Source organism: Loxodonta africana, chromosome 3 (assembly GCF_030014295.1).
Source record: "Loxodonta africana isolate mLoxAfr1 chromosome 3, mLoxAfr1.hap2, whole genome shotgun sequence".
In the NCBI taxonomy this organism is placed as follows: domain Eukaryota; kingdom Metazoa; phylum Chordata; class Mammalia; order Proboscidea; family Elephantidae; genus Loxodonta; species Loxodonta africana.
In genome coordinates, this window is record NC_087344.1 from 107,506,335 (window position 1) to 107,531,250 (window position 24,916).

Genomic DNA, 24,916 nt, shown 5'->3' on the forward strand with positions numbered 1-24,916 from the left:
ACAACAGAAAAATAAAGTCTAAATCATCATACAAAAGAATGTCTCTTTTTCTTTCAAAACACAGTATGGAGTAGTCAGTAAAAAATTTTAAGCCCAGAAATACATATTAACAAATTGTCTTTTTTTTTCTAATTTTATTTAAATTTCATGCATGCATGTAGACAGGTTTTTAAGAAAGGTGAGATTGACATGGACAGGTACATGGAAAATACAGCAAATAATAAAGTCAAATATTAGAAGTAAAATGGACTAGAGTAAACATGTCTAGAGCCCTAACACAAAACTAGTCTGGAAAGTAACCATTCCTGGACATTAGGTACAATTGTTCTCTACTTTAGGAGTCCTTCAGCAATATCATGCTTAGTATCATAGAAAGAACATGAAAATGGAACCAGCCTCTTCATTTGAGCGACCTCGTAGCTACTTTTATGTTTTGTGCTCTGGGATGTGGTCAATACTGGGTCCCAAGTAGCCTCTGGTGAGTTCGTGGGCTAGCCCATAATCTGAAAGTGAAACTCTGTACAGCTCTCTTACCCCACAGCCATCCCAGTCAGTCTTGTTACCATGGCAGGGCCCTAAAGAAGGACACAAGTCAGAGATTGTTGGAGTAAATTGATACTTAAGCCATAGTGAAGGTTTGAGGAGTGAAAGAAAGAAGAATTATGTCTGCTTTGTTTTGTTTTTCCAGACATCATCTGGTCCACCAGTGTTCTATCGGTGCTGGACAGTTTTTATTATTTCCACCTAAGTGGCTCTTTGTCTTCCGTATTACATTCCTACCCATTGGTACAAGCTGCCCAAATCACTAGAAAAAACACCTTCAAAAAATACTCTCATAAACTCATATTTCATGGCACATTAAAAAGAAAGCCAGACAAGGAGGTTGTTGTTAGTTGCCATCCAGTAAGCTTCAACTCATGGCAAACTTATGTGTAACAGGATGAAGTGTTTCCTGGTCCTGCACCATCTTCTTGATCATTAGTGTTTGAGTCCATTGTTGTGGCTATTGTGTGGTGCCTTCCAACCTAGGGGCCCATCATCCAGCACTGTATTAGACAATATTCCGTTGTGATCCATAAGGTTTTCATTGACTAACTTTTGGAAGTAGATCTCCAAATCTTTCTTCCTACACTGTCGTAGTCTGGAAGCTCTGCTGAAACCTGTCCACCATGGGTGACCCTGCTGGTATTTGAAATACCAGTGGTATCATAGCAACACACAAACCACCACAGTACGACAATCTGACAGACGGGAGACAAGAAAGAAGCTGCCTTAAATCCTGCTCTCTGGTTTTCTTGGGGCTTCCTTTAAGCCCTAATTATTCAGGAAATGCGCTATGCTTATGATGTTTGCTGACACCTGTTGGGGAATTGGTGTGCCCTGTACTATTCTCAATCATTGTACCTTCAGCCCTACTAATCTGGAGGAAAATTCCTTCTAACAAGGCGTTAAAAACTGTCAGTTAAACTTTCTTGTACATTTCTGCTTTGTTCATGTGTGTACATAACTGAAAATAGTACCTCCTTATTAGGAAAGCTTTATTATACAATAGATGGTCTCTGTTTAAGGCTTTCCAAAGTCTCCTTATGGTTTAAATAAGCCCAAAACACAGTGACTGCTTGTCTTACTTTGGTCTGACTCTTTGGAGTATATGTTTGGTTAGCTGTTTATGAAGCCTTCTATTGCCCAAGCCTGTTGACTGATCCATCATTCTCTGACTAGGTGTCTGTTCTCTCTTCCTTTTTGCTGATCACAGAGGCGCAGCCCGGTAAGAACTCTCAACATTTTTACCTTAAACATGTATAGAGAAAATTGCTGCCAAGGCAAGGTGGCCAGGTTGGTTTCCCATTAAATTTATGATAACCCAGTGTGAATGAGGCACATGAGTTAGGTTTACTGGGTGGAAGCCTCTTATCCTCGAAGTGTCCAGGGCATAGTTTAAGATTATCAGAGCTCTTGCCCATAACAAAGTAAATTCCTACGTAGGCATTCCAACTCCTAAAGCTAAATTTGATAAATGTGCATGGTGTATGTGCGTTGTATATGTGTGTGCTCACGTGTGTAAATGCAAAGTGTTGAGATTGGCTAAAAAATGCCATAGAAGTTGATAGCAAAGTGATAATAAAGAATAAGAAAACTAAAAAGAAGAAAGTAAGGAAAACGTTTTTAAACCAGATTGTATTTAAGCCTGAATTTAAAACATATTGCTGGGCCATAATTTACACTAGTCAGTATATGCTGTTATATAATCCTAATTTCAGTTATGGAGAAAGAGGCATACTTTCAAGGTAACACTCCTAGGCTGTCACATAATTCTAAATTTCATCGCTGAAAACAAACTTCGAAAGGGTAAATCAGTGTTAGATTGTGTTGTTTGAAGTAAAGTCTCAGTCACTTTCCTCAGGTTGAAGAGTGTTATGAATTTAAAGCAACACAAAGAAGGGTCTTTGCCATGTTTGAAATGACTTCCTGCTCCCTGGTCAGCCCCTTGAGAGAGGAAATGGGACTGAAAACAACACTCTCTGAAATACCCTTAGGCCTGTGCCAATTCAATTCATCAATTAGTATTGGGGGCAAATACCCTGCCCCAGCTGACTTATTAGTAATTTATTTAAACTAGAGGCTGGCGCTCAAAGTTAAATGTTTTCAGGGACTAATTTTAGGTTGTGGGTGATTCCAAACCCGTGGTTAGGTGCTATCTCAAATTCAGAAAAGAAAAAAATTTTTTTTTGAAGGAAAGAGTGAGTTTACTAATGCAAAATGAAGGAAGATTATTCATAATATACACATATCAACAATCATTGAAAAGAGGAAAATGTGGTCACGTGGTGAAGGTGTGAAGGTCTTTGAATGAAGTGGTATTCTGCCTGAATGTGGCTTGTCTGCCGGACGTCATGTTAATCTTTTTCCAGCTTTGTCATGCCGGCAACATCAAGGGCCTCAAAGATCTGCATGCTGAATCCAGCTGAATCCAGTGGGGCTTTCTTCTCTGTTGCTGCAGACTTGCTGCTGTTCTTTGGAATATCTGTTCTTTATAAATTGATATTAGTTTTATTTCTTCTAATTTTTAAACAACAGGGTTTTCTTTGCATCTTTCTGCCTTGCTTGCTCACACTTAACTGGGGATTGTTCATTCATGAGGGTAATTTAATAAAAATGTTACGAGGGCTTCTTCCTTAGGCCTCAACAGTAACTATCCGTTGAATGAGTTAGTACACCTGGGAATCAATGAATACAAAAGAAGCTTTGTACCTTTCTTAGTTTCATGGGTATTTTACATTTTTAATAAAAACGGCAGTACAGAAAGGCCAAATAGTCTTCATTACAGCCTCAGGGGTTCCCGAACTCATGGATTTCAGGATTCACAGTACTGAGGAGGCCCTGTTCCCTCAATGTCAGCTTATTAACCTTGTGATTGACTACTTGGAACTAGACTCCCTGTCTTTTCCTTCATACCTTATTAATAGATAATTGATTACCTGAGGCTTCATAACTGCAAAGAACATTTTAGCTCCATTAAACAGTTTGTTTCTTTATTTCTGTCCACAGAGTCTTATTTTCCAAAAGTGAATATGTACCCAAACCCCATAATGACCATAGCAGATTTAAATGAACATATTGGCTTAAAAGTTTTTTTTACAAATAATGTACTAGCTTTCTATATGGCACACATAATAGGGAGAAACAGATTGCATTATTTAAGGTAAGACAAGCCTGATCATATAACTTGAAAGATTTAAACAACCCACCTAATGAGGAGAAATCACTTCTCACTTAAAGAAAAACATCTAATAGACCCTTGTTCACATTAAAACTGTTCCTCTCTCCTAAATGAAATCAAAATGGGATAGAGAATTCTGATAAGTCTTTAGGAAAGCAGCGAAGAAACTTCTTATAGGTCTGTTACAGAGATCTGGTGCTGAGTTGTTAATGTTATAACTTGAGAAAAGAAAACCTATTTGTGGCCACTGGTTTGAGCCTTGACCAAAGTTAGAAAGTAGGGAAAATGTGTCTTTGATGCCCACCCCACCAAACTGTCATTCATGGTGATGCTTTCTTATACCTTCAGTCTCCCCATCCCTGCCCCTGTCATTCTCCCAAGGTTGGTCATCCTACGCCATGTCCTACCCCATGATGCCAACCTTCTGGCAGTCTACTTTTCTGGTAGCACCTCATGCTAAAAACTTTTCACTGCTTCTAATTTCAAATTAAAATTTTGATCTAGTCAATACTTCTGATATCTAAATAAACTTACTCTTTTTTTTAAGGTGTTATGGTTGCTATAAAGGCTAGAGATGGCTTTCGCAGATTTTCCCTGACAGGGCTATTTATGTTCCAATAGAATCAATACCTTGAATGAAAGGAATGACCCCCAGTAAGTGGGTTGGGGGGCCTTTGGCAGGCAGGAGGAATTCCCTGGTTTGGTGAATAAAACAGACCACTCAGTGGCAATGCCTCCAAGTTTCCCTTCGCTTTAACTCTTGCCACTTACACCTTTAAAAATTGAATTAGTAAACTGATGGCTGTTTATACGAGCAACTTGCAGATCCCACCTGACTAGAAGCAGACAGTCCCCCTAATACATTCTATAATTTTCAGATATCAAACTGGGTCATGGAATATGGTAGCCTTGGATTTACTTTCTTGGCTGCTGAGTTCAAGGTTTTGGTTTGGTTTTGTCTTTAATGGACTCTTCATTATTTGTCTTTAATTCACCAAGTCTGCTCAGGTAAGGGTTTTTTTCTGGTTCAGAAGACTTATTTATCCTCCCTTCCCCTCTATAACCTTTGAGTCAAATAAAAATTTGATTTATGTGCGTGTGTGTCTACAATTCCCAACTTGAATGCAGTTTAAGAAAAATTTTATTTTCATCTGCATTTCTTAGTTCAGTTTAATGCAATAACAGAAATATACATATTGTACGTAATACCTATGTGGTCTTAAACCTTATAGTGTCTATTTCTAATTCTAGGGTGCAATTAAAAGGAACTTATCCAGTAAGTATATTTTAGCTACAAGAAATAGAGTATGATTTAAAAGAAGGAATAGTTCCTTGGATCTTAGAGGATGTATACATTTGAATTATATACTCTTGGACTTAATTTTTAAGGTTTACAATTTTTTTACTTTTACAGCAAAGACATCTTGTAATGATAGAGGAGCTCTGGGTTCAGAATGATTAATGTTTAAACTCTTGAACTGAATGTGCTTTTGGAAAAACCTTTCTGCCTTCTTCCTGTATCTGTCAACTCTTGATGTATCAGTTAACTTTAGAAATGAATTTAATTGAGTATGTGTTTATTGTTGGGGGGGAGAGGAGGAGGATAGAAGGAACTAAAGGTAGATGTAATTTAACCATTCTTGTGTTATTTGATGTGAAAATGTAATCAACCAAAGTGATATGATATAGGTTATCATATGCATAGAGTACAGTTTTCCTCTGCTGCATATAACACATTCCAAGAAATTCTAAATTCATGGTATATAGTTAAAGGTATGACATTTTCTTGGCATTTCAAGAAAAGAACAGGCATAGAATGCTGGATTCATGTATTACGTAAAGATGGCTGGCTAACTGAGTAGCAGAACTGATCAACACAGCAGACATTTGAAGAATGCTATGCTATTCCGCTAAGCTCTGCAATACACAATCTATTTAATGGCTTATCATGGAGGTTCCTTGGTGGATGAGATTTTACAAATGCCAGAGAAAATGCCAGTACATATGCCTACTGCATGACTGTTGCATTGCCAGGAGAGAGGGCTTGTTTTCTGGGTTTGTTTTGCAAAGTTTTAATGTTGAATTGCTTATTGATGAGACTTAAATCTCTTAATGTTTCCAAACATAACTCATAAAAGATGTCAGAGAGGAATGGTAAAAAATAGGCCTAAAAAAATCCCTTTGTTCTGTGCATCAATCAGGTGAAGAAGTAGCAAGACCCAGACGTTCCACACCAACTCCGGAACTTGTAAGGTGAGCATGGAAGACGTTGGTTATGTTTTATGCAAGGCATCATGCCCTGTTAACATTTAAGGAAATCTCCTCTGGGCTAATCTCCTGACTGTTAATAAGGGGCCTGCCCATAGGTACAAGTCCACAGCATGGTCCAAATATGCTATCATTTCTCATAACTGCAGCCCCAGGGAGACCTTTGGGGAAGTATTCTGTGATCATCTGAAGTAACTGTCCATCACAATGTTTAGTTCGCTCACTAATAGGAAGAGTCTTTTGGTGTCTGGAATGCTGATCTGAAATATGATTATATTACGCTTGGGAAGGGTTGTAATTTCATGATACCTTCATTCCACCTACCACATGCCAAAGGAATCTTCTTAGATGTTTTGGGTTTTGGCAAAGCAGTGTATTTTACACTGTATATTCTTTGGGTTAGGTAAGTATTGTACAAATGGGCATTGTTTTCAACAAGGCTGTTATTACTATATATAAGCTGGATTCTTTTACACTTTACCCTCCTTCCCCAATCCCTCCTCTCTCCTCCTCACCTCTTCACCCCCTTCCACACACATGGAGAGAGAAAACTTGTTGGGATTAATGAGGAGAATCAAGACTAGAGAAGACATAAAGAAGATTATGCAGCCCTTTGGTAATAATCGGAAACCCTGGTGGTGTAATGGTTAAGTGCTACAGCTGCTAACCAAAAGGTCAGCAGTTCGAATCAGCCAGGCCCTCCTTGAAAACTCTATGGGGCAGTTCTACTCTGTCTTATAGGGTTGCTAAGAGTCAGAATTGACTCAACGGCAGTGGGTTTGGGTTGGTAATTATCTAGAGTAATAATTAGAAGAAATCATGAGAGTTTAGCTTATCATTTGCCTGCTCCCCCCTGTTCTCTTGATACTCTGCTTCCCTTTCTGAGATTTGTTGCTTTAAGGTATTAGGAGGCTATGGCTAGTCTATTGGGTAGGGAGAAAGGAAATTAGAAGCTGGAAGACCCTGTTTCTTATTCAGACACAAACACTGACATCCTGGGTGGCTGGTCACCTTACCTCTCTATGCTTGAAGTGTATTAATGACAACAAAGAGGTGCAGTGAAGACAAATATAAATGTTTTTTGAAATCTTAGGGGAGAAAGGTACTTTGCAATAAACTCTTATCTCTAGCATAAATAGTCATGAAGCTCAGAAAAGACTTTCTCTATTTCTAACTTCTGTTGGACCACCACTCTGGTACCCGACTGAGAGCCAAGGATCTTGTCTCCTGCCAACTCTCTTGTCCCATAACATATTTATGTATTTGACATCCTTTGTAATATTTTCTAGCCCTACAAGAGCTTTGTATACTACACAGGCTTGCAGGCATGCTTACAAGAGTGCACACACTGGCACACACACATGCACACGTACCTGTCTTACCTAGAGAAACATTTGAAAGCTTGTAACTTGTGTATCTTTTTTAGCACTAATAATCCCTGTCTTTCTGTTTTGATTTAATGTATATGGTTTAGCAAAAAGCCTCCAGATGATAATATGGCCCTTGCTCCTCTCTTCGGCCCACCATTAGAATCAGCTTTTGATGAACAGAAGACAGAAGGTAAAAGAAACTGTATATACCTATGGATTTGTTTTTCCTTTCAGTGAAGTATGACTTACCTAGAGTAAATATAAGTGTTTTGAGGCATGTTTTTTTTATTTGATTTATTTATTAATGTGTCTTAATTTTTTTTTTTTTTGGGTGAACATATACACAGCCAAAGAATCACCATTTCAGCAATTTCTACATGTACAATTCAGTGACACTGATTACATTCTTCAAGTTGTACAACCGTTCTCACTATCCTTTTCCAAATTATTCTGCCACTATTAACATAAAATCACTGCCCACCAAGCCTCTCATCTAACCTGTTCGAGCTACTGTTGTCAGATTGATCCCACATAGATAATTCTTTAAAAGAGCACAATGCTCAAGGCAGACATACTTTATTAATTAAGCCGAACTATTGTTTGGTTCAAACGAGGTTTCAGGGAGATAGTTTTGGTTTGAGGTTTAAAATTTAAAGATTATCTCAAGGCAGTATTCAGAGGTTCATTCAGCCTCAGTGGCTCCAGAATGTCTAGATTCCATTGAGGATTTGATCGAGGCATATTTTTAATGTATCATCAGTTTCTCGTGTGAAAGAAAAGTTCTGATCTAGGTGTTTTATAAAGCGTAGACGAGTTTAGTTTGCAAACCTCTATTATTTTAGGATTTGAAACTTTATCTCCAAAAAAGCTAAAATCTAAGAGCTAACAAATTCATTCATCAAAAGAGGTCAGAAAGAATTATTGCCAATCTATTCAAATCACTCCTCAGGGAGTAAATGCTCTGTGAGCTAAACAGCCATCATTTGAGGTATTAGCAGCAGCACAATGGAGCCAGCCCCTCAAAGTCCCCTTCATAGTCACTGTCACTGCGATCAGGCCTCTCTGACCACATTTTCTGTTTCACCTCATCAACGGAAGTGTCACCTGTGCTGCTCGAAAATGACATTGTTTGCAGAACCACAATCCAGGAATGACCTTGAATCATTTAACAACTTACAAGTAATATGTCATGGGAGAAAAAGAATACATTCATTTCTGTCATTATTATTGGGCTTACCTATTAAATATTCATTCATAGAGTTAAATTTCATTTTTTAATGCCTAAAAAAAAAATTTTTTTTTTTTTTAATAAATAGCATATACCTTGCTGATATAAAAGAAATTCTCTATAGGAAGAACCTGAACTATTCCTGATATTTGTTTATGTCCAATATATGTATCTTCAGTAGCTGTGTTTGGTAATGAATATTGTGTGACTTAAGGGCATTATGTAAAATGTTACTTTTCCAGGACCTATTGATGAAGGAAATTAAATGTTTTAGGACAATACTTGGAAGGCTATTGAGTACGCTAAACCACAATAACAAAGAAGCTCCAAAGTAGGATGAATTTAACAAGACAGCATTTTATTTCTGTTCATATTAACAGTGTAGAAGTAAGCAATAGAAGACTGATAAGGTAGCCCTAAAGAGCCCTGGTTGCACAATGGTGAAGCACTGAGCTGATAACTGAAAGGTTGGTGGTTCAAATCCACCAGCCACTCCATGGGAGAAAATACCTGGTGATCTGTTCCTGTAAGGATTACAGCCTAGAAAACTCCATGGGACAGTTCTACTCTGTCATAAAAGATCACCAAGAGTAAGAATAGACTCAATGGCACGCAACAACAATAGGGTGGCCCTACCATCCTCAGCATGTGGCCCTCATCTCTGTATGTATGTGTGTGCTTCTTTAGAGAAGCAAAACCACTTCACTGGTTTTGCTTCTCTAGAGAAACCAGCCTAAGACACCCCCTTTCTTCTGACTGGGAGATAATGAGATGTGGGGCAGCCACCTTGGGCTCAGAGATGAGGGCCACATGCTGAGAATGGTAGGGCCAGCCTATTACTGTTATGTGCCACTGAGTCTATTCTGACTCATAGTGACTGTCTATGACAGAGTAGAACTGCCCCCATAGAGTTTCCTAGGCTGTAATCCTTACAGGAACAGATCGCCAGGTCTTTTCTCCCACAGAGCAGCCAGTGGATTTGAACCACTGACTTCTCAGTTTTATTTTCAGAGAGAGAGAGATTTATATCAAGGAAATGGCTCACGTGGTTTTAGAGGCTGAAGCACCAAGTCCATGGGTCAGACTGGAGGCTTCTCCAGACTCGCATAGCTACAGAGGCTGGTGAACACAAAATCCAGACCACAGAGGCTGACGAATCCCAAGATCAGCAGGCAAGCTGCTAGCTCAAGTCCCAAGAACCAGAGCTTACACAGGAGCCAGCTGCACGATCCAGAGCAAACTTGCCAGAAAGTCCACCTATATTGGATACAGGCCACACCCCCAAGGAAACTTCCTTTCCACTGTCTACTCACCACAGATCCCATCATGGAAGTGATCACATTATTTTATGACTGCCAAACTACATTATAACTGCCAAACCACTAAGAATCATGGCTCAGCCAAATTGACACATAACCTTACCATCGCAGTCCACCCCTTATCTACTTGTCACCTGTATACATCTCCTTAAACCATACATAATCTCTGAATAAAGGCAATTATAAAGTCACATTTGTTTCTAACATGATACAACTAACACACATACAACCAAAAATGCACTAGCCCTATTTATATCTTATATTTTATAAGTGAATAAAACAAAAATATTTGATGTACACATACAAGGAAGAAATACTAATAACAATCACAGTCCTTGTTTCTGCAGCTGGTCATGTGGTTGTAACTGGCATTTAGAGCTACTTTCCTCCACCACCCATTCCATATTCCCTTTGCCCTCAGCAAGCACCTCAGCTGGTCATGGTTCTTTGCCTGGCGGGGTGACCCAAACCTTCATTCCTGGATGATCTGGGCCATTCGTAGTATGTCAGAATTGAATTAATGTAGTTTTCCATTAATTTTAATCACAGGGTATGGTTATACTAAGAGACATCATAAGAGATCTCTTGCATTCCAGACATACTCTTGTTTACCTCCATTATATAATATCAATCCTATTTCCTATTGGTAATAGGAATCAATCACACTAGCCAATATGGTAACTATTTTCTTTGCCTGTTGATCCAGAGGCATAAGGAGACCAAAGTGGCCAGGTGTCATTCTTAACTTTCAGCTCAGTGGAATCAGTGATGTGTATCCACGTGGGATTTCTCCCTTTGGAACTAAGACCTATAGACCCACAGAGCACAGGGTCACGGGGACAAGTAGCAAAAATTTTGTGAGTGGGTCACTAGGGATAATAGTGAGTGGTGCCACTCCCATTTTTACCCCTTGATTTCTGGACCCATGAATCCTGGCTATTGGAGAAATAGCACCATATATCGATGCTGGTTTAGAGCATATACAGACTCCTGGAGAACATTGCCCTGATTCTGCAAGGTATTGCCACGTAACTGGCTCCATAATTGGATTTTTAGAAGGCCATTCCATCATTCAATCAAGCCAGCTGCTGCAGGATGATGGGCAACATGGTAAAACCAATGAATTCCATGAGCATGGTACTATTGCCGTACTTCATTTGCTGTGAAGTGAGTCCCTTAATCTGAGGCAATGCTATGTGAGACAACTTGAAGATGGATAAAGCATTCTGTAAGTCCACAGATGGTAGTTTTGGCAGAAGCATTGCATGCAGGGAAAGCAAATCCATATCCAGCATAAGTGTTTATTCCAGTAAGAACAGAAAACTGCCTTTTCCATGATGGAAGCGGTCCAGTGTAATCAACTTGTCACCAGGTTGCTGGCTGATCACCTCGAGGGGTGAACCTTAACAATCACAGGGGGAAAAGGGCCGATGGAACTCATTGCCAATTCTTGTAAGGGCAAAATTTGGAAGACATATTACTTCCAACTGGAGCCCCCCAGGGAGGATTTAGTACCATAGGACCAGCTAAATTCAAACTATAAATGTGGAAAATGGATGCTGGGAGACAGCTAGCAGTCAGCCACACCTGAAGTATTTTAAATGATATAGTTAAGAAAAGGTATAAGGAGAATTGCTGAATACTCCTTCAGTTATTTAAATGCCTATAACTTAGAATCCCTATATAAAGGTGGCCCTGCAGTAAGGCCTTAGCTGTGTTACAAGCTCACCTATAATCAATTACACAGTCACTGACATAATTGTGGAGGAACTGAAAATGGGATTTGATTTCTTGCATCAAATTTAAGGTATTATTTAATGCATTCCATAACTTTATGGAAACTTGATACACAAAATAAGATTTAAAAATCTTAAAAACCATGGTGGTGTCCCACATTGAATGGATAAAAAAAAAAATACTGTTTCACACCTTGAGAATGTTTGAGTTCATGTTAAAATAAAATAGAGCCAAGGCCTCTTTGAGGTTTGTGATAGAGAAGTGATATACACATGGACTTGTCAATGAGCCTAGCTTGATTGTTCTTTCTATGCTTTCAGCCCCTGATGTCCCGTAAAGTTTCAACATTTGCACTAACCACACTGCTCTTCCAAAACCCACACTTCCCTTTCTTATCTACCCACTCTTACTTTTTTTGATTGATTCTGCAATCATTAGTTTAAAAGCCCTGGGAAAAAAATATTTTGGAGTCAAGTATATTTGGATCAGATCTGAGCTCTTGTTCAAGCTATTTGACCACTCCCTCAACCACATGGTGGTGTTGTGAGGATTAAAATATATAAAAATAGTAAGCGACCTTGTGCTAAGTGTTCTATATACAGTATATTTATATACATTACCTTCTTCTAATCCTCCTCCTTCAACTGGGTTAAATTTTTATTATCCTTGTATTATACCCAAAAGAGCAAAAGGTCAGAAAGATTAAATAACTTGCCCAAGGTCCTACAGTAAGAATAGAACCTGGATTCAAACCCACATCTGACTGACTTCCCAGCCTATGCTCTCCACCGCAATGAATTAAAAGGAATATTTGCACAACTCAGCAACAGACAACCCATTTTAAAAATGGGCAAAGAATTTGCATAGACATTTTTCCAAAGAAGATACACAAATGGCCAATAAGCACATAAAAAGATGCTGAACATCATTAGCCATTAGGGAAATGCTGATCAAAATCACAATGAGGGACTACTTCATACCCACTAGGATGGCTGTTATTTAAAAAAAAAAAAAAAAAAACAGAAAATAACAAGTGTAGGTGAGGATGTGGAGAAGTTAGAACCCTCATCCATTGCTGGTGGGAATGTAAAATGGCTCAGCCTCTGTGGAAAACATTTTGGGAGTCCCTCAAAGAGTTAAATACAGAGTTACCATATAACTATCAATTACACATCTAGGTATATACCCAGAATAATGGAAAGCAGGGACTCAAACAGATACTCGTACACTAAGGTTCATTGTAGCATTATTCGTAATAGCCAAGATGTGAAAACAACCCGTGTCTATCAACAGATGAATGGATCTACAAAATATGGTATATGCGTACAATGGAATATTACTCAGCCATAAAGAGAAATGAAGTTCCAATATATGCTATGACATGGATGAACCTTGAAAACATATGCTGACTGAAATGTCAAACACAAGAGGACAAATATTATATAATGTCACTTATGTGAAATACTAGAACGGGTAAATGTATGGAGACCAAAGTAGATTAGTGTTTACCAGAGGCTGGGGAAAGGGGTAGTGGGGAGTTATTATCTAATGGGTTCTGCGTTTCTGTTTGGGGTCATTAAAAAGTTTTGGAACTGATAATGATTGATTGTACATTAATGTGAATGTAATTAATATAACTGAATATACATTTTTAAATGGTTAAAATGGCAAATTATACATTACATATAATTAACCAAAATAAAACTAAAAAAATAAAAAGCAATACTTGTGTAGTGCCTGACCCATGATAGGTGCTAAGAAGTAATTATTTACATTGTTACCATAGTAATAAAGAACTCAAAACAAGGAGAAAAAAAAAAAAAGGAGAAATATTAAATTCAGTGTCTCTAGGCTCAGTACCTGATTACCTTTATGCATATCCTGATTCATTTCAGGTATCTAAGAATTTGTTAATTTTCTGATATTCTCTTAGGATATTCTCCAAGCATTTAAAAATAATTTTATTTCTCTTTATGATGCTTAAAAAGGTTTTATTTAAAAACCCTGGAAGACCCTTTAAAGATACAAACCACTATATATAGCCCAGGCGTTTTTATTTTTGCTGCATATTCATAGCAAAATTTAAACAAACCATCTTACAACAAAACAAATGCCCACAAGTTTAATGCCTGATTTGCAAATGGGTGCCAGAAGCGGAGTTAGTACAATCACTGATTTAGATGTCCTTAAGTGGTCAACAGAAACCCTGGTGGTGTAGTGGTTAAGTGCTATGGCTGCGAACCAAAGGGTCGGCAGCTCAAATCCACCAGGCGCTCCTTGGAAACTCTATGGGGTGGTTCTACTCTGTCCTATAGTGTCTCTATGAGTTGGAATCGACTCGACGGCACTTTTTTGGTTTAAGTGGTCAACCAGGAAGACAATGTAGAAGCTGTGTTTTGAAAGTTTTTACTTAGCTATGTTTACACACATAGGCACCCCCTACACACAGACATCACTGCTGTTTTCATTCTCTGTTTGAGTAGAGTGAGGAGCAGCACATTCCTAAATTAATTTTCCAGTGCAGAGGCGGGGGGGAGGAAATAATTTTGTGATGCTCAGCTTTAAATTGAAGTTTTAAGTTCTAAAATCCAGGGAGTGTCCTGTTTTGAACTCATCCTGAGAAATTTTCTTTCTATGTTTCCAGTTCTTTTAGATCAGCCCGAGATATGGGGTTCAGGCCAACGAGTTAATCCAAGCATTGAGTCGCCAAAGTTAACAAGACCTTTTCCCACTGGAAGTAAGTTATATGTCTGTTCTGTCTGGAAAAAGGAGTGAGTCATTTTACTGTCTGTCTGCATAGTGAAATTAGGCAACTCTCAAAAAGTCTGTCTACTTAAGCAACATTTGAACTGCATAATATTAAGAAGAAATGTTGTTGTCTTAACAAGTTTTAAAGAGGCCTAAAGAAGGTTATTGAGGCAGGAATAAAAAATAAAATAAAGTAAAATTATTAACATTGAATCCACATGCCCCATTTCTGTTTGGTCATTCATTCGATATATATATATATCATATATGATGAAGAGAGTGGGATGCAAATGAGCTAAAGAACTACCGGCTATCACACAATACAAAGGTGAACAAATCAGATATGGTCCCTATTAGTTCTGTAGAGTGACTGATGCCACGTTCGAGAGTAAAGAGAGATCATTGGAGAGCTAAAGAAACAAGGCTGAATGGTAGAGAGAAGCGGAGACAGGATCATGGCAAATTTACCTTAATGCAGGGCTGGCAGCACTGCTTATTCCAGCATGCCCCCCACCCTAGGTGAGTGGGGAAGGAGGTTCTGAAGATCTTTATAGTCCTTCACGTGTTGTGGGCTGGACCATTTGCACCGAAAGGATTGCTCCTTTTGGTCAAGCCACCAGTTTGATGGGTTTATTGAGGTCTTGTTTCAGTAGACCAGCCACAGCTGCTGTGCATTCCTTAAAATGCCCATGGAAGATTTGGATCTCAGAGAAGGGTGTTTGGGGGGTAAAGCGTGTTTTTACTAGATGAAGTTCACATACCAGTTGTCATTGAGTTGGCTCTGACTCATGGTGACCCCATGTGTATAGAAGTAGAGCCTTCACATGCCTATAAATTATGTTAGATATAAATAAATCCACCGGCAAAAAAAAAAAAATTATACTTGTTGATTATACAGAATGTTACCCTACTTATCCAAAGGGTGTTCAATAACCGAATTTTTTAAAGTAGATCACCAGGCCTTTCATCCAAGGTGCACCTGGGTGGACTTTAACTTCCAACCTTTCATTTAGCTAGCAGCCGAGCACATTAACAATTTACACCACCCACAGAATTTAAGGCTTATGTGCAGACCAGCTAATACTTTTTCCCAGTCGGCAGCCCAGAACTTTGCCTTATGATATCTCCACCTGCCTCCCCCCCCAAAAAAAAAAATTATAGAAATTAACGAAGAGATTCATAATCAAAGGCCAAGAAGTTGGGAACATTATTGTTATAAAACCATGTGATCCAGCCTTCCCAAGGATATCTCCTCCATAAAATAGGATATGAAAAATAGTATCAACAACATGCTTTTTAAAGTTCTGATACTTCAAAGATGAGTTTTGTTAGGGCTTGAAACTCAGTGGTGTGATTTGAATGATTCTCCTTCCTACTGGGAAGCAAAGCCAGAGAAAAAGTTCTAACTTCCTTGAAAAGCTTTCTTTAGAGACCTGGGATATCCAAATTATTCCTAGAGAGCCCTTCCTACATGCCAAGAAAGAAATGAAATGACAATGTAGATGATGTATTGGTTTTAAGTCCAAGTATTGGTATTTTCAAGAAGCCCTGGTTGTACAGTGGTTAAAGCATTTGACTGCTAACCAAAAGGTCAGCAGTTCAAAGCCACCAACCACTCTGTGGAGAAAGATGTGACAGTCTGCTTCTGTAAAGATTTACAACCTTGGAAATCCTGTGGGGCAGTTCTACTCTGTCCTACAAGGTCAGTGTGAGCTGAAATCAACTTGACAGCAATGGGTTTGGTTTTTTTGGTATTAGTATTTTCAAGTTGAGAGTTTTATGGGCTGTATTTATATTTAATAGCACAGCAGAGGCTGTTGTTTAATTGATGTGCATTGTACAATTCTGCTCATTTCATGCACGCTGTGCAACTTTAATCTTTTGAATGGTTACACTTGTATGACTTTTTATTTGCTTTTATGATATTTTGTTGATTATGATCTTGATTAATTGTGTGCAGAGATCTTTAATCAAGAACAGAGTCCCCCATTGACTCTTAACTTCTGTGGGGAAACATGATTCATTTGAGGTTAGTTTACAGAAGCTCATAACTCGTGTTAGAAACCACATATCTCTGTACTTTAGGATGACAGTTGTTAGTTGTGCCTGTTGTGTGGTGGCAGGGTGCCCTCTATAATACATTGACGGGTGATAGAAAAAGGAAGGAATGACAAAAAGGGGCTCTTCCTAATGTATGCAGTTAGAGGGTACTGGGAAGAGCTCTTTTGCTATGTGCCCTCCTGACTCACTCTGCTTTTAAGATTATTAAAGAAAAAAAAAAAAAATGTTGCCATCAAGTTGTTTCCCACTCATGGCAACCCCACGTGTGTAACAGTAGAACTATGTTCCATAGGTTTTCAATGACTCGATTTTTTGGAAACAGATCCACTCCTTCCAAGGTGCCTCTGTGTGTACTTGAACTGCCAACTTTTCAGAGAGCATTACTACCGAGGGACTCCTAGGTTATGAAAGATTGGGCCAGGTTCAGATTCATGACTGGACTTTGGGATGCTTTGAGATCAGTGTGAGCTCTTTGAATCTACCAAGTATGGCCAGTGACAAGAAAATACACATTTAAGGACAGAATAAGAAAAAATATATATCTGTTGAAATAACCATTCCTAACTTTGCCCAAAAAGTGACAAGCCCAATTCAGAATGGTAAATATTTGGGTAGGGACCATAATGTGATGCTTTTTCTACCTCAGGAATTTGTTTGGCTATAATTTTTACTGAAGGAATCTACTCATTCTTCCTTGACCCAAATCATTTTGCTTCAGATTTTCAAAAATAGAGTAAAATTAAAAGAATATAACTTTGAGCAATCTTTCTAGACTCAATCCAGGCAGTAATCAACCTCCTGAGGAGATTAAAATCTCACATGAGCTGTTTTTATAACCCAGCCTGTAACAGACATACCTCGGAGTTATTGCAAGTTCCGTTCCAGACTACCACAATAGAGCAAGTCACATGAATTGTTTGTTTCCCAATATATATAAAAGTTATGTTTACACTTTACTGTAGTCTATTAAAAGCCCTGGTGGCGTAGTGGTTAAGAGCTCAACTATAAACCAAAAAGTCGGCAGTTCGAATCCACCAGCTGCTTCTTGGAAACCCTGTGAAACAGTTCTACTCTGTCCTATAGGGTCATGGTGAGTTGAAATTGACTCGACAGCAATGGGTTTTAATGAGAAGTCTATTAAGTATGCAATAGCATATGTCTTAAAAAAAATGTACATGCCTTAATTAAAAAATACTTGCTTGCTAAAAAAATGCTAACCATCATCTGAGCCTTCAACGAGTTGTAATCTTTTTGCTGATGGAGGATTTTGCCTCAGTGTTGAAGGCTGTTGACTGATCAGGATGCTGAAAGATGGGGTGGCTGTGGCAATTTCTTAAAATAAGACAACAATGAACTTTGCTGCTTCAATTGACTCTTCCATGAAAGATTTCTCTGTAGTGTGCAATGCTATTTGATTGCATTTTACACACAGTAGAACTTCTTTCAAAATTGGAGTCATATGGGCAGTTCTACTCTGTCCTATATGGTTGCTATGAGTCAGAATTGACTCATCAGCAACTGGTTTGGTTTGGCTTTTATATATACATATATATTGTATATATATTCATAGCAAAAGGACTGAAAGGATATACAATAAAATGTTGACTAATTTCAAGAAAAAAAAAATTAGAGTCAACCCTGTCAAACCCTACCGCTGCTTTATCAACTAAGTTTATGTAATACTCTAAATCCTTTGATGTCCTTTCAACAATGATCTCAGCATCTTCACCAAGAGTAGATTCCATCTAAGAAAACACTTTCTTTGCTCATCCATAAGAAGCAACTCCTTATCCGTTAAAGTTTTATCATGAAAAAAGATAGCAGTAATTCAGTCACATCATCAGGCACCACTTCTAAATTCTAGTTCTTTTGCTATTTCCAACACATCTGCAGTTACTTTCTCCACTGACGTCTTGAACCCCTCAAAGTCATCCATGAGGATTGGAATCGACTTCTTCCAAATTCTTGTTTATGTTGATATTTTGACCTCCTCCCATGAAATACTAATGTTCTTAATGGCATCTAGAATGGTGAATCCTTTCCACAAGATTTTCTATTTACTTTGCCCAGATCCATCAGAGAAATTCCTACTTATGGCAGCTATAGCCTTACCAAATATATTTCTTAAATAGTAAGACTCTAAAGTTAAAATAACTCCTTGATGCATGGGCTGCAGAATGGATCTTGTGTTAGCAGGCATGAAAACAACATTAATCTCCTTGTATATCTCTATCAGAGCTCTTTGGTGACCAGATGCATTGTCAATGAGCAGTAATATTTTGAAAGAAACCTTTTTTTCTGAGCGGTAGGTCTCAACAGGGGGTTTAAAATATTCAGTAAACCAAGTTTTAAACAAATGTGCTGTCATCCAGGCGTGTTGTTCCACTTTTATAGAGCACAGGCAGAGTGGATTTAGCATAATTCTTAAGGGCCCTAGGATTTTTGGAATGGTAAATGAGCATTGGCTTCAACTTAAAGTCACCAGCTGCATTAATCCCTAACAAGAGGGTCAGCCTGTCATTTGAAGCTTTGAAGCCAGGCATTGACTTCTCTCTAGCTATGAAAGTCCTAGACGACATCTTCTTCCAATATAAGGCTGTTTCATCTACATTGAAAACCTGTTGTTTAGTGTAACCACCTTCATCAGGTATCTTACCTAGATCTTCTGGATAACTTCCCGCAGCTTCTACATCAACATTTGCTACTTTGCCTTGCATTTTTATGTTATGGAGATAGCTTCTTTCCATAAACCACAGGAACCAACCTCTGCTAGCTTCAAACTTTTCTTCTGCAGTTTCCTCACCTCTCTTAGCTTTCACAGAATTGGAGTTAGGGCCTTGCTCTGGATTAGGCTTTGGCTTAAGAGAATGTTGTGACTGGTTTGGTCTTCTATCCAGACCACCAAAACTTTCTCCACATCGGCGATAAGGCTGTTTCTCTTTCTTATCATTCATGTGTTCACTGGAGTAGCACTTTTAATTTCCTTCAAGAACTTTTCCCTTGCTTTCACAACTTGGCTAACCATTTGGCACAAGAGGCCTAGCTCTCAGCCTACCTTGGCTTTTGACATGCCTTCCTCGCTTTAAAGTGAGAGGCATTAATCTCTTCCTCTTACTTGAACACATAGGAGCCATTGTAGGGTTATTAATTGGCCCAAGTTCAATATTGCCATGTCTCAGGGAATATGGAGGCCCAAGGAGAGGGAGAGAGATGGGGTAACAGCCGGTTGGTGGAGCAGTCAGAACGCACACAACATTTATCTATTAAGTTCACTGTTTTATGTGGGCACGGTTCATGGTGCCCCAAAGCAATTACAATAGTAATAACATAAATCACTGATCACAGATCACCATAACAGGTATAATAATAATGAAAAAGTTTGAAATCTTGAGAGAATTACCAAAATATGTCACAGAGACATAAAGTAAGCACTGCTGTTGGAAAAATGATGCTGATAGGTTTGCTCAATACAGGGTTGCCACAAACCTTCAATTTGTAAAAAAAAAAAAAAAAAAAGTCAATATCTGCAAAACATAATAAAGCAAACCACAATAAAATGAGGTATGTCTGTATTTCCTTCATGATATCCTGCTTTGAAATTGCCTCTTTACTTGATTTTCATTACTTAGGCATGAATTCCTTTAGGGCAGAAGCTGTTTTTATTTAGCCGTATGTCCCTAGTTCTTAATACAGGACATGGGACTTGGTTGGCACTTAAGGTCTATCGAATGAATGAACTGAATGCATGAATAAAATGGTAATATTATTGTTACTACCTGATATTCTTTGGACAAATTCTTGTTATCATTAAAACAGAAGAATCTGAATGGATCTTGCTTCGGCCCCTTGCCTTTGAACTTAAAAAGTTTAGACCATCAATGGGTAGTCTAGCCCCAACAGAAGGAATCTGAGTGAAAGCCCAAATCCTGCTTATCTAAAGTGTATAATGTAATTTAGGAAGAAAGTGAGCAATAACATTGGACTTGTCTTCTCTTTTTAGCACCTCCACCACTGCCTCCTAAAAATGTACCAGCCACCCCACCCCGAACAGGCTCGCCCTTAACCGTTGGACCAGGTAAGCTGTAGTCTTTTCTACTCTGGGATGACGTGGCAGTCAGAGCAGTGGCTCCAGACCTCAACATGCCCTTGAAGTACCGGGAGCTATAAACTAGACTGGATGTTAAAATGTTTGTGTTTATCTTACCTTTACAATTTATTTCGAAACACCTCCCAAGTTCCAGAAAACGGTCAGTTTCTCAATTAATTTTTCCTCTTTTTAATTTTGTTGAATGAAGGCCACACTTACATGTCAAATGAAAGAAAAAAATCTCAATATAAAAAGTCATTGTTTAATTAGCATCTCACGTCATTGGATCTCATTTTATTGATTTCTAGATCAATAAAGTTTCAAGGCACAATGTTTTTCCAAGGAACAATAAAAATTTTGCTACAATTCAAACTGTTTAGTCTTTAAAGATACAAAATGGTTCCTAGGATGTGCGGCATACTTGGCTGGTAGGGAATTTTTTCCCAGTAGTTGTTAAATTATTTATTATCCCATGGCAAAGAGATGTGTAAAGATGATGAAATATGGCAAGGAATTGCTGCATGTGTTTAGACAGATCATTTTTGTCTGAGGCTTATCTTTATTGTCTATTAAAATTAATACCATGTGTTCATATAATTTTTAATCTGTCTAGTCTCATTAAACTAGCAAGTCAAAGTAGTAATAGTTTTTTTCTGTGTCTGGACTCGTAGAATGTGGTTCTTTATCACCTTTGGAATTCTATTGCAGCTTCATCCTTTGCTATTTATGCAGCCTGGTGAGTGTGAGAGCTTCAGAGTGGGGTATTTATCAGCAAAAGCAAATGTAAGGCATAGTCATCTAAGAAATTTCTTTTGTGTCAAACCCAATAGAGAGTCATTGAAAAGTCTCGTAAGGAAATTATGGTGCTCACAATTTCAACCCATTTTGACCCCTTTCATTCCTATAAATTATGTTAGATGTAAATAATTCTACCAGGAAAAACATTATAATTGTGTGGATCATGCAAAGTGCTAACCCCACTTATCTGTAGCATTGGAGCCTTGGAGGTTAATTCCTTTCAAACTAGAAATATGGAAGTACTAAGCCAGTTCTTATAGCCCAAGGGTTATTTAACAGTAAAGTGGCTTCTATTCCTTCAAGCATCTGCCCATGCCTTCCAGTTATTTGAGTAACAATTTCTAATTTGAATTAAAAATAAAACCTATTGCTGTGGAGTCAATTCCAAATCATAAGGACCCTATAGGACAGAGTAGAACTGTCCCATAGGGTTTCCAAGAAGTGGCTGGTAGATTCAAATTGATGACCTTTTGGTTTGCAGCCATAGCTCTTAACCACTGCACCACCAGGGCTTCTCTAATTTGAATAATTATAATTAAAAATATATATATAGTTCCTCACATGCCACTTGTTATCAATTATTTTATTCCAAGCTGTAGAAGATTGCTTTTAATTTTTTTTTTTCTCTTGTTCCGGAGATAAATTAAAAAGAACAGCTGACTCCAATATTTAGGCAAAACAGACTTTTATGTTTCATTGACTTCAGACAGATAAATATCACAGCCATGCCAACGGTGTTAACAGGTTAGACTTGAAGAGAATTTATAAAGATGCTTTCATAATTTTCTTCCCTGTTAAACAGGTAGATCTATCACAGCTCTAATAAGTACCAAATGCCTTCTCAATAACCTTCATCTGTGTTGTATGTGGGGTGTGTATGTGTGTGTTTGTAAATATTTGTGTCTATCTCTTTAAATGATCTTTATACTGTGTTTCTGGTATATACAACTCATTATGATGTGATAATTTTTAAAACCAGCAGATACTATGATTAGTTTATCAAACATTTTCATTTAATATTCTAGCATAGACAATTTTTATAAAACACTATTCAAAATACAAAAAATAAAAAACACTGTGTTGTGCATATTTCAGTACGGCAGATTTTCAAAAGTGACCTCCCTTTTAGAATTTGCAGTTCCAGAGCCTCTATTTCTCTGTGAAACTGATGCTGTCTTCTCAAAATGTCACACTTATCCACTTGTGAGCAGCCTTGGAGAGCTATATCATGCTCATCACGTTAATGATGGTAAATGTAACTGTGGGTACCTTGCAAAAGGGTAAAATAATATCGTAAAACAACAATGCTCACATAACGGAAGCAAAAAATGGAAATCTTCCCTCGTCTTCAGCTCCTAAGTCAATACAAATATGTTTGCTTCATAAAATACACCCACTGAGGCATGTATTTGCCAGGCTTTACCTCATGTTTGTAGCTATCATGCCTCCTCCCCCCATACAAATAACATTAACAAAGTCAATTAAAGTTTAAAATCAACTACTTTAACCACAGGAAATGACCAGTCAGCCACAGAGGTCAAAATTGAAAAACTACCTTCAATCAATGACTTGGACAGCATTTTTGGCCCAGTATTGTCCCCCAAGTCTGTTGCTGTTAATGCTGAAGACAAGTGGGTCCATTTTTCCGATACGTCCCCGGAACATGTTACTCCAGAGTTGACTCCAAGGGAAAAGGTGGTGTCCCCACCAGCGGCATCAGAGAACCCAGCTGAGTCCCCAGCTCCAGGCCCTCCTGGCCCTCCTGGCCTTCCGGCCCTCCCAGGGCCTCCAGGTCCTCCTGGACCTCCAGGTCCTCCTCGCAATGTACCATCGCCACTCAATTTAGAAGAAGTCCAGAAGAAAGTTGCTGAGCAGACCTTCATTAAAGATGATTACTTAGAAACAATCTCATCTCCTAAAGATTTTGGGTTGGGGCAGAGAGCAACACCACCTCCCCCACCACCACCCACCTACAGGACTGTGGTTTCGTCCCCTGGACCTGGCTCCAGCAGTGGTACGGGGACTGCCAGTGGTAGGTCTTACTGTTTGGTGTGCTTCGTGTGACAGGGAATGGCCGTGGCTGCTGCAGTGTGAACAACACTCTTTTCCTGCCTGGCAGTTGGCTTTAGAGCTTCAGCTACCCCTCCTTTGGTTTGGGTGTCCTGTGGCCCTGTGGCATGTCCTAGTTCATCGAATGCTCATAGTCATAGTCCAAGTCTGTGGATGTTTTCTGCCCTGCACTCCCAGCCCTTAGGAGTGCCCTGCCTCCCACCCTGCAGTTAGGAAGTGTATATTTTTTAAGCAAGCTGTGATGTCATTGTTTGGAATTCAAAAAAGTTCTAGAAAGCTGGATTACACAATGGGTGGGTTTCGTGTTAAACGTCTGATTTCCTTATCAGATGGCTTCACAAGGATCCTAGATCTTTGTAGGTCATTTGTGTGGGGGGAGGGAGGAGTAGGGGAGATCATGTTAACCAAGCTAATTTCTTCTGAATGAAAAGCAGCGTTTAAAATTCAGATTTGAGGGGAAAGCAAAAGGAGGATGCCTGATTTTATCCCCAGCCTAATCAACCAAAAACAAAACTGTTCTTGATTTGACTACTTGGCACACTTATCAGCCTATGATGTAAACTCTAAGAATGGGGACAGGTGATGGAAAAGATCTATCAGAAATATGTCTTTTGGGACTCTGTATGCAAATTTTGACATTGAATTGGATTTTTTTGGTTTTCCTTATGTGAACCTTCATTTTGTGTTTTCTAATTATGAAACCATGGGAGCACCTGCCATGCATACCAAAGAAGTAGCAAGATTTTTTCTAGCGCATCTTCTTCCAACTCATTTTTTCCACTGTTACTCAAGTTTGTCTGGCTAGATCCTCTAGTCTCTTCCGTCTTGTGCTTGTGGGTTTGGTTTAGCACCTTCCATGAGGTCACATCCACTACTTGTTTTCCATTTGCTTTGAAAGAGGCAACCCGGTTTGTTACTTAGATCTAGTAAGAGACAGAAAGGAAAGGTATTTGTATTTGGTCATCATTGCTGCCCCTTTCAATGGAGCCTCTTTCAGTGTTTGCTCTGTGTACTGCTCACAAAACCAATGTTTTACATCAGTAGATGTGTTCCTGTACCCTCGAACCCTCCCCCCCAAAAAAGAGAACTATTCAATACTCAAATGTTTGGGGAGTATTATATTAAAAAATGTTAGCATGTATCTTTACCACAGGACCTCTCAGGGCCATTTTTTTTTCCCATAAAAACAACAGCTATAGTTTTCTTGTCCTGGCTGCCATGCTAAATGCTTTCTTGTCCTGGCTGCCATGCTGAATGCTTTATGCACATATCTTCACAACACCATGTAGTAGGTAACAGTTATTTTCCCCTATTTTACAAGGAAAACTGAGGCACAAATATGTCAAGTAATTTTCTCAAGTTTTCATAGCTAGGAGTAATAGACCTGGGATTCAAACTCAGGTCTGTCTGATCCTCAGCACGAGTTCTTAACGACTGCTCTCTTGGTGCCCTTGTAAGTTTTAGTTATAAAACATCTCAAGCTTATTTGACCGCTGACACCCACCTATA

At 38.6% G+C, this 24,916-nt stretch overlaps 1 protein-coding gene across 3 annotated transcripts in view; it reads left to right on the plus strand.

Moving 5' to 3' along the window:
* SGIP1 (SH3GL interacting endocytic adaptor 1) overlaps window positions 1–24,916 on the plus strand; it is a 249,418-nt gene that overhangs the window by 153,260 nt on the left and 71,242 nt on the right. For 2 of the 3 annotated variants that reach the window (XM_064282103.1, XM_064282104.1), the window contains exons 8-12: window positions 4,973–4,997; window positions 5,923–5,974; window positions 7,464–7,549; window positions 14,288–14,380; window positions 20,453–20,527. In XM_064282103.1, coding sequence (XP_064138173.1) covers window positions 4,973–4,997; window positions 5,923–5,974; window positions 7,464–7,549; window positions 14,288–14,380; window positions 20,453–20,527 — 331 coding nt within the window. Of the gene's footprint in view, window positions 1–4,972; window positions 4,998–5,922; window positions 5,975–7,463; window positions 7,550–14,287; window positions 14,381–20,452; window positions 20,528–22,850; window positions 23,370–24,916 lie in introns of all 3 variants that reach the window. The other variant, XM_023549496.2, reaches the window with a different exon arrangement.